At 43.9% G+C, this 18,692-nt stretch overlaps 1 protein-coding gene across 1 annotated transcript; it reads right to left on the reverse strand.

Moving 5' to 3' along the window:
- Window positions 1-310: 310 nt before the first annotated feature.
- On the reverse strand, window positions 311-10,583 carry S100A10 (S100 calcium binding protein A10). Its single transcript, XM_065893062.1, has 3 exons — window positions 10,551-10,583; window positions 3,657-3,809; window positions 311-721 (listed from the first exon to the last, which is right to left on the reverse strand). The coding sequence occupies exons 2-3, from the start codon at window positions 3,786-3,788 to the stop codon at window positions 560-562; spliced, it is 294 nt and encodes a 97-aa protein (XP_065749134.1). The 5' UTR covers window positions 3,789-3,809; window positions 10,551-10,583; the 3' UTR covers window positions 311-559.
- Between the last annotated feature and the right edge of the window lie 8,109 nt (window positions 10,584-18,692).

Below are 18,692 nucleotides of genomic sequence, written 5' to 3' on the forward strand. Positions count from 1 at the left end.
ATACAAAGTGCTGGTTGGAAAGGCACTGATTTAACTGGGCAGGACTATGCTCAGGAATTATAAAGGTGGAATATACCCTGAAGTGCCTTCTTTTAATCCTTGGAGTTGTTGTCCTTCAGCTAGGAACAGCTACAGGGCAGATCAATTTGAGAAGTTAGACCCCAAGCCTGAGTGGAGAGTGCTTTCCCATTTTGCAGGTTCTGTGGAAAGAGCTCTGCCTTGCGCTAGATGCTTAAGGGCACGTGGGCTCTTTGCGAATGAAGCAGGGAACAAACATTTCTGAAGAAGAGCAAACATTCTGTCTCAAATTCAGAACTAAAAAAGGAATTTGTTTATTGAGGGCAAGGGGATGCAAGCAATATAAAAATCAAAAGCTTATCTGACTTTAATTGACTTTTCTTTCTCTGCTTCTCAAGGTGGAGCTGGATTTTATTTGTACATTTTCTAAGGGTCCCCATCTGCCCAGGAAATCCTTATACAGGGGTAGCTGTAGGGCAGATTCCTTAAGTGACCCTTTATGAGAATTCTTATCAGGGTGGGAGTAATTGCTCAATGCTGCCTACTTCTTTCCCTTCTGCTTCATGTGTACTACAAAATAGTCATTGCACGCGATGGTGAGCCCAGCGATTAGTGAAAAGAAGCTCTGGAAGCCCACTTTGCCGTCTCGGCACTGGTCCAGGTCCTTCATTATTTTGTCCACAGCCAGAGGGTCTTTTTGATTCTGAAAAAAAAAAGACAGAGGCAAGAAATACGAGTCAATGGTTGCAATGACGAGCTTCTTTGATTTGTACTGCTGACAGCTATATATATATAATCTCCTAATTATTTGAATTCTTGCTTTAGGTCATAGTGATCTTTGGAGGTCGTCTAAATGTATTTTTCAGAAATTCAGAGCATTTCAGTAAATTCATATTTATTTCAAGCTAGGAAAGAGGTTTCCATGGCACTCTTTTATATAACTCCACTCTTTTATATAACTCAGGGACTAGAAACAGCCTATTTCTAGAAAGAGGAGATTCAGTGCCAGAGAAGGGAGACTCACGACTCTGAACTCTCAGTCCACTTAGAAACCAGCATGGCCTTCTGACATGCTTTACTTACAGTCCAACTGTTACAATTTTCAAAATCACAAAATTCTGTCTGAGAACCACCCCAAATTCCCCCATTTTTTAGTTTAAACTTATATTCTCTTGACAAGCTTTCATTCCTGATAGCATGGTCAAGTCCTTAAAGAAGGAAACTCCTATGAAAGACCTCATGCAATTATTTAGGGAGTAAATTTCAGATCATTGTCCTATGGATTTTAAAGAGGTGTTAATGATGCCCTGGGGTGTGTTAGGTTTAAAGAGTTCAGGCAGATGGTCCTCATTTCTTGGCACAGCTGAGGCCAGTCTAGGGTGGCTTCATATCATATTAGCCAGGTGACCTAGAGTAAGTCACACAGCATGGTGGGCCTTCGTGTAACAACTAAGAATTGAGGTTGGACTAGAGTGTTTCTAAGATTGCTTCTGTTCTTAATAAGTTGGTCAATCTATGCCATCCTATACTCTTTGCTGGATGTACTCTTTGTTTTACACTGGATGTACTTCAAAAGCAGTATGTGTGATGGAGTTATAAAACTCCCCATGATTCTCAATGCCTAGCATGAATACATAAAACTAAGATGAGCAGGTAAGATCCCCTTTGTTTTTTCTTTTACTCTGTTTCCAAGGTGATTGGCTTGATCATTCCTTTTCGTAGTGATGATGATTAGAAGTGGGAAAGTGTGGTTTCTCCTGTAGAGTCCATGCCATCAACCAGAGGGAAATATGCCCCTTTACAGGTATTAAAGGACTCAGGTAAAATATTTATGAATTTCATTGATTGTTTAAATGAGTGAGGGAACTGATACTCAGTGTCTCAAGTGTGCTGGATGTTTATAAACTGCACTCAGAAATCCCTTAAGGTAAAGCAGCAGCATTTCCTACACGCCCTAAGCAATCAACTATAACCTGTCTGTGCAGCTACCTCTGCTTTTGGTGGGTTTCGGTTAATTCTGGCCTTAACCCCAGCTTCCTGGCCGTGGTCAGGAATGAAATTTGGATGACGTAAGGGGTCAACTTTAGAAACAAAACGATCTGTGAATGCAGCGAGTGTGGGTGTGCTTGGAATTATGACCCCATGCTTAGAATAAATTATACTGCCACGTTCAGTACTCGTTACTGAACACTTTATGTTTACCAAGCCACAAAGCCTTTAGGGAGGAAGGATCTTCGTCTCATGTGATATCATCCTGGCTTCTAACTTGTGCAACAACACAATTAATGAGTGTTCAGAAGTAGACCGAGAACGCCTTTGTTTGTGTGATGGGCAGGTTTACAATGAGCACATTTTGTCCTTGAATTTTATGCTTGCCTGGAAGGATCACAGAAAGTGAAAGTGGTCTTGGAGAGAATCATGTCCAGCCTCTCATTTTCCAGAGGCAGGAACTGAGGCACAGAAAGCTGAAGCAACCTTCCCAGTTAGGGTCCTGGTCTGGGGCTCTATCACAGAACTGTACAAAAGCAGAACAACAGTATCCTCTAACTCATTCTGGGATAGAATTGTGGTAACTGCAGCTCTGAGATACTAGTTAAGCTATTTATATCTGTTTATCTGACTGGTATTGATAACATGTAAATCATCATGTACTACAAAACCCTATGTTTAATGAGTCAGGAGTCAGGGGCTTGATTAATGCTGTTTACCAGGCAAATGACAAGAGGCAGAACCCTGTCTTTTACCATCTCCTCCCTTCACCCTTTAGAGGCTAATGCACACCAAACACAGTACTGATCCCTTCAAATGACTCTGGCTGTGGCAGGGAGAGAAGGGCCTGCATTTCAATCTAATATTTTGTTAGGCAATGTTTCATCTTCAGTGAAACGCAACAGCCGTCTCTTGAGGGCCTGTGATGTAAAAGGGCAACTGTGCCTTGTTGCCTAATGTCCTGAGTGATGTATCTGAGCTCATGGCAGATCCTCTTCTGGTCTTCACGGACCCCTCGATCTGTCAAAGGTGAGGCATAAACTCAAACTGTGCTCCTGTCTCATTGCATTTTCAATGTGAAAAGAAGTTATTTCTGGAGTGCCGCTTGGCACTCATTCAGCAGATACTTGACACCGTTGCTTTGGAGCAGTGTTGGAAAAAAATTTTAAAGCCTTTATCTAAAGGGATTTAATTTAAGAAGGGAGATTCAAGTTGCTCTAAGTGGATGTGACCAGGATGTGGTACCTCCAGTGCCAGGTTTATGGACCTGAGGGCAACAAGGCAACCTGGTTGATTACTCTGGTGAAAGGCCTTCTTTCCTGCAACTCTGTCTCAATGGACACAGATGACTCCAGATGGATTCCTTCTAACACCTCGCATTATGGTGATTTGTGTGTAGTCTCATTTCACTTCCAAACTGTAAGCTCCTTGAGGGCAGGGGCTGTGTCTTCTTTACCTTCTGTTTCCTCCCCTAGTATCTTACAAACAGTAGGCATTCAATAATGTTTAATAAGTAAATGAATGAAAACATCTTTCTAGTAGTGACTTCCACAGGGAAGGGCTGGAAAGAGGAAGGGAAAGGAACTAGGGCCCAGAAGCATTGATTTTTACATCTGGTTCTGGTTCTTTCTGAGCCTTTCAACACTTACTTCCAAAAATCCAGGGAACTCCTTTTCCATGAGTACTCTCAGGTCCTCCTTCGTTAAGTAGCCTTTATCCCCAGCAAACTTGTGAAATGTGAACATCATGGTTTCCATGGCGTGTTCCATTTGAGAGGGCATTTTGGTGACGTCTGTTGGAACCTATTAAAGGATGTAAAGAAACAATTTACATTAACTTTTAAGCGACATGAATTACCAGTCTTTTGAGAATGATTGGAAGAGGGTGATAAGCTCATTCATTCAATCCTTTTCAGCTGTAAAATTCAATGACTATAAGGACCAGTTCACTCAGGTTTTATGCCTCCTGCTGATGGAAATAGGCAGTTTAGGTATTGGTGCTCTGAATAAGGGATTTATCTAGTTGTCTGCTAATTTTGCATAAATCACCTAATGAAGAATAAAAACACTAATTATTTGGAAAAGCAAGATCAGTGCCCCTCCTTTTAACTGACAGAGCACCTACTGAAAGAACAGACGTTTCTCTGTTTCTCTTAGCGCTGGTAAATGGGACTCTTCAATATGGATATGGCTGAATACCAACAACCCACACAATCAAGCCTGGTTAATATAAAAACTTCAACTCTCCAAGCTTAACTAGGTAACCTTGTTCAGTCATTCTAGGGTTTAGAAATCTGCTTAAAAATGAATTTTGTCTCCTGAGCATGTATTGGCCTCACTGCGTGGCTTGCGGGATCTTAGTTCCCCGACCGGAACTGAACACAGGCCACTGCAATGAAAGTGCTGAGTCCTAACCACTGGACTGCCAGGGAATTCCATGTATTCTTTACTAAAGTTCTGAACTTGTTAGTGATTGTAACAAAGACATTTGCATCTTTGGTAGTAACATGCTGTTGCCCTACCCAAATAAAAGCTACCCAAAGCCCATTATCTACTTCCTTGAGAAGGAACAAGTAATAGTATATCCTAATTCCTTTGGGGATCTAATATACTTTTGGCAGCACTAGACAAAAGAGCTACTCTCACAGTCTGGGGTGCAGTGGGAAAGGAAGAGCTTTTCATTGTGAATAGTTTAAAACAAAGGTAAGGGACGTCCCTGGTAGTGCAGTGGTTAAGAATCCGCCTACCAATGCAGGGGACGCGGGTTCGAACCCTGGTCTGGGAAGATCCCACATGCCGTGGAGCAACTAAGCCTGTTTGCCACAACTACTGAGACTGTGTGCCACAAGTACTGAAGCCCACACACCTGGAGCCCGTGCTCCGCAACAAGAGAAGCCACCGCAGCGGGAAGCCCATGCACTGCAACGAAGAGTAGCCCCGCTCAGTGCAACTAGAGAAAGCCCACCCGCAGCAATGAAGACCCAACACAGCCAATAAATAAATAAATAAATTTAATTTTAAAAAAAGAAAGGAAAGGATGTGTCAGATCATTATATTCAGGTATAATAATCTAGGGGCATATGTCTCATCAAGACCCAATGCCTGGTATTTAATAGGAGCCCAGTGCTTTTGCTTAACTGGAGGGCATGCTTTAGCCAGAATGGAATAGCTTTGGCTAACACCACCTAAAATCACTACTGGATAGGAAACAGGTGAATTTGAATTGAGACTGTAATATACCACTCAAAAAAAAAACACACAAAGAAACCCATCAAGAATAAGTTTAGAGCAGAGATTGAAGGAGAGGCTGGCAACTTCCCCTGAAGAGTCTCAGTAGGAACCGGAGACATGCTTTCAGTCTGGTTCCTTCCGCTGACACATGCATACTCAACACAGATCCGTAAATGCTGTCTGTTACAGAGAAGGTGGAGCTGGTAAACATGAGGATTGAAAAATTACACTTTAAGAGTCAAAAGTTCTACCCCTTAATCCCCAGAAAAGTACAGAAATCAGCATGCCAAAGAATGCTATACTCTAGAGAATGCTATAAACCAGAATCTGGCATGATTCATCTGGAAAGCAGTTCTCTTGGAGAGAGCAGCCAATTCAAGGTCCACTGTGGGATGAATTCCAGGGGAACCACACCCTTTCCCCTCTCTCCTGACACAGCCAGGATCTGGCTTCAGATGGCAGTGCGCTTAGAGGGAGTCAGCCTTGCCTGGATTGGCTCTGGAAGTCCAGCAACATAAGAGAACTGAACTGAATGAGTCATCTATGGGAGAAGGCTGTGGCATCCCACCCCAGTTCTGAAATATCTCAGGAAAGGAGTCAGCCACCACAGAGGTTTAAAAATACCCGTGCCCAAGCTCAAGTGGCAGAGCACTTCACAACAAATGCCCAAAGATCCCAGATACTGGAACTGGCTGTGGGACACCTAGTTCACATTCTTCACAGGGCAGAGCAGAAGGAAAATGCACTGCAAAGCCAGAGAAGTAAGAAAGGGAATACAGCAGGGTAAGGACCCCTAAAATAGGAAACAGGCTAATTTAGGAACCTCTAAGAAATACAACTTGTAAGCTGAGGAAGTCCTGGCCACCCCTGAATACCTTCTTCAAGAGAGTGAGGCCAGTCTTCCTCTAGTGAGCACTCAGGTCACTCCAAACCCACCCCGGGATTGTCTATGCTCATTATGAAGTTACAGAGCTTTCCTGCCCCACTGGATCTCCCTCTGCTGTTTACTCAGCACATGGGCTGTGGACACAGCAGTCAGCACAGACTCCCTGTTTGTTCTGCAATAAGAATGTAGATCAGGGGCTACTCAGGAGATCTAAGGTTGTGAAAGTGAAAACAGCTTTGAAAACCAGAGATGACCACCCTCTCATCAGTAACCAGGGCCCCTGAGGGCACTGACCTGGGCTACGAGCAAGTTATTCCGTTTTGAAGGTGAAGCAAGTACACTGGTTTTAAAGTAAGATGAAGGAAAAGGGGAAGATGTGATTAATACTGTTCTTTCGGCTAGTGGATGAATCATACAGCTCTTCCAGAGTGCAGCGGTTGACCTACTGAGTCAGCCTGCCTGGCCCTCCCATTTTGGGCGGGGCTTGCCCGGCCTGGGCTGACGGAAGCACTGACCATTGGTTGCTAAAGCAGCAAGCAGTTCAGGGACTTGAGTTCGCCGTTTCCACCGCCCCAGAAGAGTCCCACCCCGGGACTCTATAGCTTCTGGCTCGGAAACACTTCCAATGGATAGCCTTGGGCCTGGGGTTGAGAGGCCGCAGCTTCCTCTCTGTTCCCCAGACAGCCTACTCCGGCACCTGAAACACTCCATCCAATCATTTGCCTGTCTCTCTATCTTAGATTTAAGTTCCTCTAGGTTAAGAACTGTGAATTATTCAGTTCTATCCACTAACAACTAAATAGTGGTTTAGTGTTTGCTAATGAGTGAATGAATCAATCAAACAATTCCCTTGGCTGGAGCTGAGGTGCAGCTGTGATTACCGGGTCTGGGTTGAAACCCTTGAGGCTGGGAGCTCTGTGGGAGGAGGTGAGGGCTGGGAAGGGCCAGGAAAGGGGCGGCCTATGAATGAACCGCAGAGTACATTCCACAGCGGAGGAGAAAACGGTGCGTCCTGCTAAACAGGTCTGGTCACCCAACACGACCCGACTTTTCTTTCTCTTCTCACTCTTACCATTTTCTTGAGTTTTGGTTTATCCCACTTTACTGCTCTCTCACTGTGAGCGCCACAGGCTCTAACTAATTCATCATTCACTCACCTTTTATTGAATCATTTTATTCTGATGTCTGTGTATCTCCTACACAGGTCTGAAGAGTGGAAGCTGACGTGTCTTTCTTTGTGTAGTTTTCTCTTCCGAAAAGAATTCTGAGCTTTACAAATTTACAGTGGTGGGAATTCAATTTTCCATTTTTTCTGTTCCTTCACCAAGCACCTACTTTGCATGACCCTGTCACGGTGTTAGGCACACGTGGATGTGCTCTCCACCACCTCTGTCCCGTGATGCTTGCCTCTGGGGAGTTTACCAGCTAAGGTCATACTATTATAAAATATGTCCTGAATTCTAGTTAACTGTGTTTGTTTCTTTCCGCGCTAAACTGTGGGCTCCAGTAGCAGGGTCGCATAAGCTAGCACCCTGTCCTCAGAGCCTGCTCAATGAATCAGTAAGAAGGAAATTGACAATAATGTAAATTTTGATCCTTCTGGGAGTAGCAGGGAAGTAGGAGGCCTCCATAGAAAAGTGTCTGCTCCTAAGTAATACCAAATGTTTGCTCTGGACCCATGCCCAGATCCAGGCCATAATTTCAAAAAGGAGACTTCCAAAGAGCAAGAAGTCTGATCTACTTTGCTCTTTTGTGTCTTGTCCATACCCTACTTTTCTTACAGCCCACCCAGAAAACAACTGGCAGAATGTCGGTAAAAACAAACATCTGTTATCTAAAATGTGTTTTAGGTTTCCTTCCTTTTGCTTTGAGGAATTTAAAAAGAAAAAAATTGGGGGGGTGGGATGGGGAATTGAACCCAGAAGGCATTCTTGATTTGATCTCTAAAAGGAATTCAGAAGAAGTGAGTGGAAGCAATGAATCTGATCCAGGCTGTCTCTCCCCTTTCACCAAACGTAAAACTTTCCCACTAAAAAAAGTGAGCAGCAAAAGAAAAGCTCCAGATGCAATTCAATAGGAGAACTCTGAAGCCATCTCTACCCTAAAAGAGTACATCCAGTTTTCCTCGAAGAGTTGTCAGGCATCACCAGAACTGGCAAACAATAGCTACTGTGACAACTGCTATTAAAACCACTGAAGGGCTAGGAAGTGCTGAAAATTGTTAAAAATAAGCAAATTCATTCTTTTTGCTTTTGATGTGAGATTCCTAAATTGTTGAGTCCCGGGAAAATGAGAAGCTTAAGAAAGATCCTAATAAAAAGATCAGTCTAGCTTTCCCAGCACTCTGAGTGCTAATGGGCACATTATAACTCTGAAAGGATTCCATTGTTTCCCTCAACTTTAAAAGACTAGACTGGATCAAGGCCATACCAAGTGGGTAGTGCTCTAAAAAATTCACATTTTTGGAGCTGTCCATGGAAAGCAAGGAGGCACTCAGTCTCAGCTCCACCTAGCGCAAGGCCTGACCTCACTGGAGTGGCTGCTGGAGAGGCTTGACAGGGGCCAGACATGGAAGGAAAAGTGGCCATCTGCTGTTGTATGCAGGAATAGCCAGGGAAGACCATCACCTAGAAGTCAGGGTGCTATGCTCAGTAGACCCTCAGGAAAATTTGAAGAACCAAAATAATCTCCAAGTGCTGTATCAAGGACCCAGTGAAGAAAGTAGCTTCTGGCTGTCAAGGAAGGAATACATCATTTGGAAGAGATGATTAAATAGAAACTGGAGAGGAACCTGTGGGGGCAGGGCTGATGAAGAAATTCCAAATGAGTTATATGAACTCATTCCTGCCCTAATGCCTGTCATTACCTTTTGCAATTTGCTGAAACACGTTGGAGGCAAAGATCATTGACAGAGTGTTGCGCCTGGCCTCACCTGAGGTGCAGGATATAAAAATCCACTGCTGCAGGTTGAAACTCAGGCTGCAGGGGAAAAAGCATCTGCAGCAACTGCAAACCTCTTAATGGGAAGAGCTACCTCCCAAATAAAGCTGGGGCAGCCTGCCAGCAGGCATACTGGCCGATAACCCAGCAGCAGTTCTGCCACGGCCCTACCAGTCTAACTGCTGTCCTCACCCACAGTTCAGTCAAGAAACCTCTCCTTCAGGTTGCGGGCCAAGTCCTGGTGTGACTCACTTCCTCTTGGAAAATGCCCTCTAAGATGGCACAGTTCCCCATTTCCTTCAGGGAGTGTTCTGTCTGAACCATCTGCAGAGAGAATCTGGAACCATCCGGGCCTCACCCACATGGCCTCACAACTGAGTCACAGGCCGCCACTAGGAGAATCCGGGAGCCCTTTGTGCTAACCACGCCCTGCAGAAAGCTCCCAGCGAAGGGGGTGGGCTTAATGTATTCCAGAGTCTGGCCCAGGGCTCGGCTGCGCCTGGCACGGGGCTTGCTGCTCTGCTTTCCCCACCATCCCGGCCCAACAAGGCAGATTCCGGGTTTCAGTTAGGTGGAGTCCGGCCGCGTCTAGAGAATGTGGTATCCAGGCCTGGGGGAAGCGCCCCTCCTCTGGCCAGGCTCAAATTGTGACCAGGTACCAACAGCTCATTGCATTGGGACAGATTAGTCTGGGTTAGAAGATCCTTCATTAAGCCTGCTCTTCCTCTATCTCTGTATAGTTCCACTTGTTTAAGACAGCAAGAAGGGATCCCTTTCAGTACAAAAATCACTTCACACAGGTTTCACATGGGCTTCCCTCCCCCTCTTACCCGCACCCCTCAGCAAAACTGCGTTATAAAGAAAACTAATAGACTTTCCTCCCTCGGTCGGCAGTAAGAACCTTCCCGTCTAGCAGACAAACAACAGGAAGCCCAACCTGAAGCATGGGGGAGAGGGGCTGAGGGGTGTCCTTTGGGTAGGGAAACCGCCAGCCTTCCCCAAGCCTGCACGGGCCGTCCATCTAGGAGGTGGCAACGAACATCTGGACAGAGGTCAGCCTGCAGCCGGAGCACACAAAGAAATACGCCGGCCAGGACAGGGGGCCAGAAGCGGGGGTTCGGGTAATTGGGGAGACTAGTCGAAAAGTAGGAAAGTGGGTGTAAAAAAAGATAAACCGAAAGGTAGGAGAGAGCAGACCCCGGGGCAACCAAAACGAAGGTACAGTAGTAAAGGACAAGGGCTCCCTCCCGCCCCCCCCGCCCCGCGAGGATCTGGGGGGTCGCGCCGGGGCGGGTCGGGGGCGCTGCTCGCCAAGCCAGGGTGTGGCCCAGATACCTCCCCATCCCCAGCTGATCCTCGACCAGGCTCCCCGGCACCCGGGACACCCGGCGAAGCCAGCCGGGCGAGCCAGAGCCGCCGATGCGGGGGTTTCCACGGGCGCGGGGTCTGGGGCTGGGGACCGCCCGGGAGCGGCGGGCGGAACTCACCGTGGCAGGAGGCGAGGCGGGGACGCTTGGCAGGCGGGGGTGCTCGGCTGGCGGGGGCGCTCGGCTGGCGGGGACGCGCGGCCAGTGAGCAGAGCGCCGCGGGCTGGGCGCCTTAGTAAGTGGGGGCGGGGAGCGGGGGATGCAGGAGGAGCCTGGGCCGGTGTCAGGGCCTCCGCTCACCCCACCCCTTCTCCTCCCTCTTCTTCCTGCCCCCGCACCTAACACTGACACCCCGGGCGCAGCGCACACACCCTTCTTTCGCTGTGCGGAGGAGCCTCGCTCCAGGGCTCCACACCGCCCCCAGTGAGAGCAATATTGTAAACTTCTCTTCCTACTCAAATGCTCTGGAATATTTTAGGACATCCCCACCCTCGGCCATGCCCTTCCTCTCGGGTTTGGTTTTAGAGAGCGAATGAGTGTGCAAATCCAAGAATCCAGCCATTCTGCGGGTGGGGCGCGCTGGCCCAGAACCAGATTGTAAGCGCTCGTCCGTAACCTACAGGTCTAGGAATTATTTTCTAGATGATACTGCAGGGAGGGGCTCGTGGAGTCCTAACGACCGCGAGGGCGTCAGACTTGGTTGATTTCAGATAAGGCCCTAGGAGGTCAGTTGGGAGGGTCTCCAAGGCCTGGGCCCCCAGTCCACGGGCAGCTCTCAGAGAAGGCGGGTTCCCTGCCGGCGCCTGCTCGCGGAGTGGAGGGGGGTGGTTGCCATTTGGTGGCTAGTCAGGTCGAGGGCGTTACAAACCCTTTGTTGAACTGGAGATTTACCCCTCTTAGTGTGAATGGCTTCTGTCGTAGTTGATATTGTTAAAACCTGTTTCAGGGTCTCCTTTTTTTGTCCTGAAATTGGCCTGTTTGGTCCTCAAACTCTTTAGAAGAAATTTAAAGAAAACCTAAGTGTTTCCTAGCTGATGCTATTCCCCCCGCCCTTTTAAAAAAATATTTATTTATTTGGTTGTACCAGGTCTTAGTTGCAGCAGGAGGGCTCCTTAGTTGTGGCACGCATACTGTTAGTTGCGGCATGCATGTGGGATCTAGTTCCCTGATCAGGAATCCAACCTGGCCCCCTGTACTGGGAGCACGGAGACTTATCCACTGCGCCACCAGGAAAGTACCCCTCCCTTTTATTTTAATTGTGGTTTAGGGTTAAATGCAAACTACTAGCAGCTGTTGTTGGAAAAGGGCCCAGTCCCAAGTCTTGGGTTTTCCTTTGTTCCCAGGGGAGGTCCTGGGAGGAGTGAGTGATCCCAAAGGAATGAGCAGACTTGGGGAATCCTCCAAGTGCCTCTAAGTGACTAATCTTGGCTCTTGCCAGGAAAGAACTTGGATTTCAGCTCTCACTCTGCTGGATTCCTGCAACACTGGTGCTGAATGTTCAGGGGGGCACTCCTGCAAAAAACATAGACTTCCTAAATTCTTGCTAGGCCCTAGGTTACAGTCAAGAATGGAGAAAATTCTAGATCCCTTTAGTTCCAGGAAGTATGCAACTGGGTTTAGAATGAGAATACCTGAGTTCCGTATACTATAGACTCCTTATTTGATTTCTTCATTTGATTCACAAACATTTAGGAATGCTTAATGTATGTGCTAGGGCCTGGGGATTCAGAAATCAAAGAATCAGTCCTGTCTCTCAAAGAGCTTCAAATCTTTTTGGAACATAGATTAGCAAATGGCTAAAATCCAGTGAGCTCAGTGAATGGTAGAGGACACAAAGGGACACTGTGAGAACATTGAGGAGGGGCCTCCAAGTCCCCATGGAATGGTCGCAGAACAATTCCTGGAGGAGAAACATTTGATAGACGTTCTTAAAATAATAATAACGGTTACCATGACTTTTTTTTTAACATCTTTATTGGGGTATAATTGCTTTACAATGGTGTGTTAGTTTCTGCTTTATAACAAAGTGAATCAGTTATACATATGCATATGTTCCCATATCTCTTCCCTCTTGCGTCTCCCTCCCTCCCACCCTCCCTATCCCACCCCTCCAGGCGGTCACAAAGCACCGAGATGATCTCCCTGTGCTATGCGGCTGCTTCCCACTAGCTATCTACCTTATGTTTGTTAGTGTATATATGTCCATGACTCTCTCTCGCCCTGTCACAGCTCACCCTTCCCCCTCCCCATATCCTCAAGTCCGTTCTCCAGTAGGCCTGTGTCTTTATTCCTGTCTTACCCCAAGGTTCTTCATGACATTTTTTTTCTTAAATTCCATATATATGTGTTAGCATACAGTATTTGTCTTTTTCTTTCTGACTTACTTCACTCTGTATGACAGACTCTAGGTCTATCCACCTCATTACAAATAGCTCAATTTCGTTTCTTATGTTTGAGTAATATTCCATTGTACATATGTGCCACATCCTCTTTATCCGTTCATCCGATGATGGGTACCTAGGTTGTTTCCATCTCCGGGCTATTGTAAATAGAGCTGCAATGAACATTTTGGTACATCACTCTTTTTGAATTTTGGTTTTCTCGGGGTATATGCCCAGTAGTGGGATTGCTGGGTCATATGGTAGTTCTATTTGTAGTATTTTAAGGAACCTTCATACTGTTCTCCATAGTGGCTGTACCAATTCACATTCCCACCAGCAGTGCAAGAGTGTTCCCTTTTCTCCACACCCTCTCCAGCATTTATTGTTTCTAGATTTTTTGATGATGGCCATTCTGACTGGTGTGAGATGATATCTCATTGTAGTTTTGATTTGCATTTCTCTAATGATTAATGATGTTGAGCAGTCTTTCATGTGTTTTTTGGCAGTCTGTATATCTTCTTTGGAGAAATGTCTATTTAGGTCTTCTGCCCAATTTTGGATTGGGTTGTTTGTTTTTTTGTTATTGAGCTGCATGAGCTGCTTGTAAATTTTGGAGATTAATCCTTTGTCAGTTGCTTCATTTGCAAATATTTTCTCCCATTCTGAGGGTTGTCTTTTGGTCTTGTTTATGGTTTCCTTTGCTGTGCAAAAGCTTTGAAGTTTCATTAGGTCCCATTTGTTTATTTTTGTTTTTATTTCCATTTCTCTAGGAGGTGGGTCAGAAAGGATTTTGCTGTGATTTATGTCACAGAGTATTCTGCCTATGTTTTCCTCTAAGAGTTTGATAGTTTCTGGCCTTACATTTAGGTCTTTAATCCATTTTGAGCTTATTTTTGTGTATGGTGTTAGGGAGTGATCTAATCTCATACTTTTACATGTATCTGTCCAGTTTTCCCAGCACCACTTATTGAAGAGGCTGTCCTTTCTCCACTGTACATTCCTGCCACCTTTATCAAGGATAAGGTGTCCATATGTGCGTGGGTTTATCTCTGGGCTTTCTATCCTGTTCCATTGATCTATCTTTCTGTTTTTGTGCCAGTACCGTACTGTCTTGATTACTGTAGCTTTGTAGTATAGTCTGAAGTCAGGGAGCCTGATTCCTCCAGCTCCGTTTTTCGTTCTCAAGATTGCTTTGGCTGTTCGGGGTCTTTTGTGTTTCCATAGAAATTGCGAAATTTTTTGTTCTAGTTCTGTGAAAAATGCCAGTGGTAGTTTGATAGGGATTGCATTGAATCTATAGATTGCTTTGGGTAGTAGAGTCATTTTCACAATGTTGATTCTTCCAATCCAAGAACATGGTATATCTCTCCATCTATTTGTATCATCTTTAATTTCTTTCATCAGTGTCTTATAATTTTCTGCATACAGGTCTTTTGTCTCCTTAGGTAGGTTTATTCCTAGATATTTTATTCTTTTTGTTGCAGTGGTAAATGGGAGTGTTTTCTTGATTTCACTTTCAGATTTTTCATCATTAGTGTATAGGAATGCCAGAGATTTCTGTGCATTAATTTTGTATCCTGCTACTTTACCAAATTCATTGATTAGCTCTAGTAGTTTTCTGGTAGCATCTTTAGGATTCTCTATGTATAGTATCATTTCATCTGCAAACAGTGACAGCTTTACTTCTTCTTTTCCGATTTGGATTCCTTTTATTTCCTTTTCTTCTCTGATTGCTGTGGCTAAAACTTCCAAAACTATGTTGAATAAGAGTGGTGAGAGTGGGCAACCTTGTCTTGTTCCTGATCTTAGTGGAAATGCTTTCAGGTTTTCACCATTGAGGATGATGTTGGCTATGGGCTTCTCATATATGGCCTCTATAATGTTGAGGAAAGTTCCCTCTATGCCTACTTTCTGCAGGGTTTTTATCATAAATGGGTGTTGAATTTTGTCAAAAGCTTTCTCTGCATCTATTGAGATGATCATATGGTTTTTCTCCTTCAATTTGTTAATATGGTTTATCACATTGATAGATTTGCGTATATTGAAGAATCCTTGCATTCCTGGAATAAACCCCACTTGATCATGGTGTATGATCCTTTTAATGTGCTGTTGGATTCTGTTTGCTAGTATTTTGTTGAGGATTTTTGCATCTATGTTCATCAGTGATATTGGCCTGTAGTTTTCTTTCTTTGTGACATCCTTGTCTGGTTTTGGTATCAAGGTGATGGTGGCCTCGTAGAAGGAATTTGGGAGTGTTCCTCCCTCTGCTATATTTTGGAAGAGTTTGAGAAGGATAGGTGTTAGCTCATCTCTGAATGTTTGATAGAATTTGCCTGTGAAGCCGTCTGGTCCTGGGCTTTTGTTTGTTGGAAGATTTTTAATCACAGTTTCAATTTCAGTGCTTGTGATTGGTCTGTTCATATTTTCTATTTCTTCCTGATTCAGTCTTGGCAGGTTGTGCATTTCTAAGAATTTGTCCATTTCTTCCAGATTGTCCATTTTATTGGCATAGAGTTGCTTGTAGTAATCTCTCATGATTTTTTTTATTTCTGCAGTGTCAGTTGTTACTTCTCCTTTTTCATTTCTAATTCTATTGATTTGAGTCTTCTCCCTTTTTTTCTTGATGAGTCTGGCTAGTGGTTTATCTATTTTGTTTATCTTCTCAATAAAAACCAGCTTTTAGTTTTATTGATCTTTGCTATTGTTTCCTTCTACCTTGACTTTTAAATCTGATTGTAAAAAAGATTACATTCTTTTTGTAGAAGGTTTGGAAAATATACCAATGTATAAAAAGGAAAATAAGATTTTTTGTAAACTCATGGACCAAAGAGACATACTTTTATATATTTCCTTTGATGGAAGAAGTTTTTACATTTTGAGGTATGGGGAAGTCATTTTGGCTTATACATGATTTCACTTAAAACTTTATGCTAACTAGAACAGCCTATTTTGTGGCCAAACATGCATTGTACATCTGCTTTAATCATTAAAGAAAAGAGTGCATTTAAAAAATCAAAATGGAGTAAGTGTGGCTCAGGCATCCTAAATGGAGTTGGGTGGCCATTGTGAATGTGATTTCAGATAGTTCCTACATCGTTAAGAACTTGAATTTTCTGAACTTTATCAGACTCAAGAACACTACCAGCCCCTCTCAAAACAGTATCTGCTAGGGACTTCCCTGGTGGTCCAGTGGTTAAGACTCCTCGCTTCCACTGCAGGCGGCGCCGGTTCCATCCCTGGTCAGGGAACTAAGATCCAGCATGCTGTGCAGCGTGGCTAAAAAACAAACAAACAAAACAGACAAAAAACCCAGTATCTGCTAGCAGCTGCCAGCTGCAACCTCATGGTCTTAAGGTCTTCCTTTGTAACTGTGCAACCATTTGGGGCACCAACCAACCCTTACTTAATAAGCACCCTTACTTCTTGCCAGATCTAATTTTAATTCTCAACAAACAACTTATGTAATTTTGCAGTTTTTGTGTTTATAAGCCTCCTCATTTGTAGTCCAGTGGAACACAATTCAAGTGTTTCTTGAATCTGTGTCCCCTTGATATCATCCTCCGTTTGGCTCAAATACAACTATTTTTTATTCCTTTTATAGATTTTTTTGATTATTTCTGTCCATACCTTTTAGTCTTTTTATGCACATATATTGCATATATAAATATAAATAAATATATATATAATTTGGGGGTTTAGAATTATTTATTTATTTATGGCTATGTTGGGTCTTCATTGGGCGCACAGGCTTTCTCTAGTTGCAGCGAGCAGGAGCTACTCTTCATTGCAGTGCACGGGCTTCTCATTGCAGTGGCTTCTCTTGTTACGGAGCACAGGCTGTAGGTGCACAGGCTTCAGTAGTTGTGGTGCACGGGCTTAGTTGCTCCACGGCATGTGGGATCTTCCTGGACCAGGGCTCGAAGCCACGTCCCCGACATTGGCAGGTGGATTCTTAACCACTGTGCCACCAGGGAAGTCCAGGGAGGATTTTTTTTTTTTGAAAATTGAACCCAGAAGGGATTGTTGAATTTGATCCTTAAAGGGAATTCAGAAAAAGTTAATTGAGGCAATGGATCTGTCTCTTCCACCTTTCACCAAACTTGCTCGCTAAAAACGTGGGCAGCAAAGGAAAAGTTCCAGATGCAATCCAATAGGAAGAAAGAACTCCAAAGCTTTCTCTACTCCAACAGAGTACATCCAGTTTTCCTCAAAGAGTTGTCAGGCGTCAGCCAGAATTGGCAAACAATAGCCATTGTGACAACTGCTATCAAATCCATTGGTGGGTTGGGTGGTAGTTATTTAGTGAAGAGCTAGGAAGTGCTGAAAATTGTTAAAAATAAGCAAATTCATTCTTTTTGCTTTTGATGTGAAATTCCTAAATTGTGACCACACTGATTATAAAATTATGTATTCTATTTTTGTCCCATAATACCTTATCTTTATTACTTTGTATGTCACTAAATATCAAGAGCATGATTGTTCATTTACTCACTAATTTTTTTTTTTTCCCCCTCAACAAGTAACTACAGTTGGCTGTCCACATCTGGGGGTTCCTCATCCTCAGATTCAAACAACCATGGATCGAAAATCTTCAGAAAAATAATTCCAGAAAGTTCCAAAAAACAAAACTTGAATTTGCCTTTCTGGCAACTATTTACATTGCATTTACATACTATTTACAACTATTTGCATGGTATTTACATTCTATTGGGTATTACAAGTAATCTAGAGATGATTTAAAGTATACCGGAGGATGTGTGTAAGTTTTATGTGATACTGTACCATCTTATGTAAGGGACTTGAGCATCCATGGATTTTGGTATGGGGGGAGTTTCTGGAACCAGTACCCACAAGGGTACCAAGGGAAAACTGTATTCAATTACACTGTGGCTTCTCTACTCTCTTCTTCGGCCTGCTGGCCAGATTCTGAGGGCTCCCACATCTTAGTGGCTGCAGCTCCACAAGATGGACAGGACTTCCAAAGTCCTGGGTTTCCAAAGCATTGTATTAATGGTTTGAATCATAGTTGTAACAAAAGGAAACTTTATTCACCAATTACAGAGCCCTAGTAAGGAGTCACAACAGTCCTCCGTGGCAGTTCATTTGAGAACTACCAATTTACAGTTGCCTGGTCAAGACTTTTTGCTGGCAACCCCCAAAACAAAACAAAACAACAAACCCCCAAGTGTGGCTTTACTAGTACACCCTAAATAGGGAAATACAATTTATTAAACATTTCCCATATTTTTCAAACATTTAGGTTGTTACCAATTTTTTACTGTCATAAATAATAATTGTATATAAAAGAACTACTTTTGAATAAACATCTTTGCCCATGTTTATTTTCTTAGGATAGATTCCTATCAGGGACTGTCCTTTTTGTTTGTTTGTTTATGGGGATCTTAAAGGACCAGTAGGGTTAGCCACATTCTGTGGGTGGGCAGATAGGAGGGAAAAGCATGTGCCAGGGCATGGAATTCTGAGGTATTGTGTCTATTCCAGGAATTGCCTCAGTTCTGCATGGGGAGAGTGCTAAGTCCATTAGGGCCTCAGATGGGGATGAGTCTCTAGAGGAGGTGCCTTTCTCCAGGGCACCTGGGATACTCTGCTTGTTATTGAACCAAACGTCGCTCTGCTCGCCAGTGTACAGTAAAGTCAATCTACTGAGCCCAGGTTGTGGCGAAGGAAAGTGCAGCGTTTATCGTAGGTGCCAGACAAAGAGTCCGGGACAGCTAATGCTCAAAAACCTGAACTCCCCCATAGGTTTCAGGGAAGCATTTTTATTATTTTTTACTTTTTAAAATTTATTTTTATTGGAGTATAGTTGCTTTACAATGTTGTGTTAGCCTATTGTACAACAAAGTGAATCAGCTACATGTAT

The sequence above is a fragment of the Phocoena phocoena genome, chromosome 1 (assembly GCF_963924675.1).
Source record: "Phocoena phocoena chromosome 1, mPhoPho1.1, whole genome shotgun sequence".
NCBI classification, from domain to species: domain Eukaryota; kingdom Metazoa; phylum Chordata; class Mammalia; order Artiodactyla; family Phocoenidae; genus Phocoena; species Phocoena phocoena.

Coding starts and splice junctions, on each gene's coding strand:
- S100A10 (XM_065893062.1), bottom strand. CDS start 3,788: ATGCCCTCTCAAATGGAACACGCCATGGAAACCATGATGTTCACATTT. Junction 722..3,656: donor AGTTCCCTGGATTTTTGGAA/GTAAGTGTTGAA, acceptor TTTTTTTTTCAG/AATCAAAAAGACCCTCTGGC.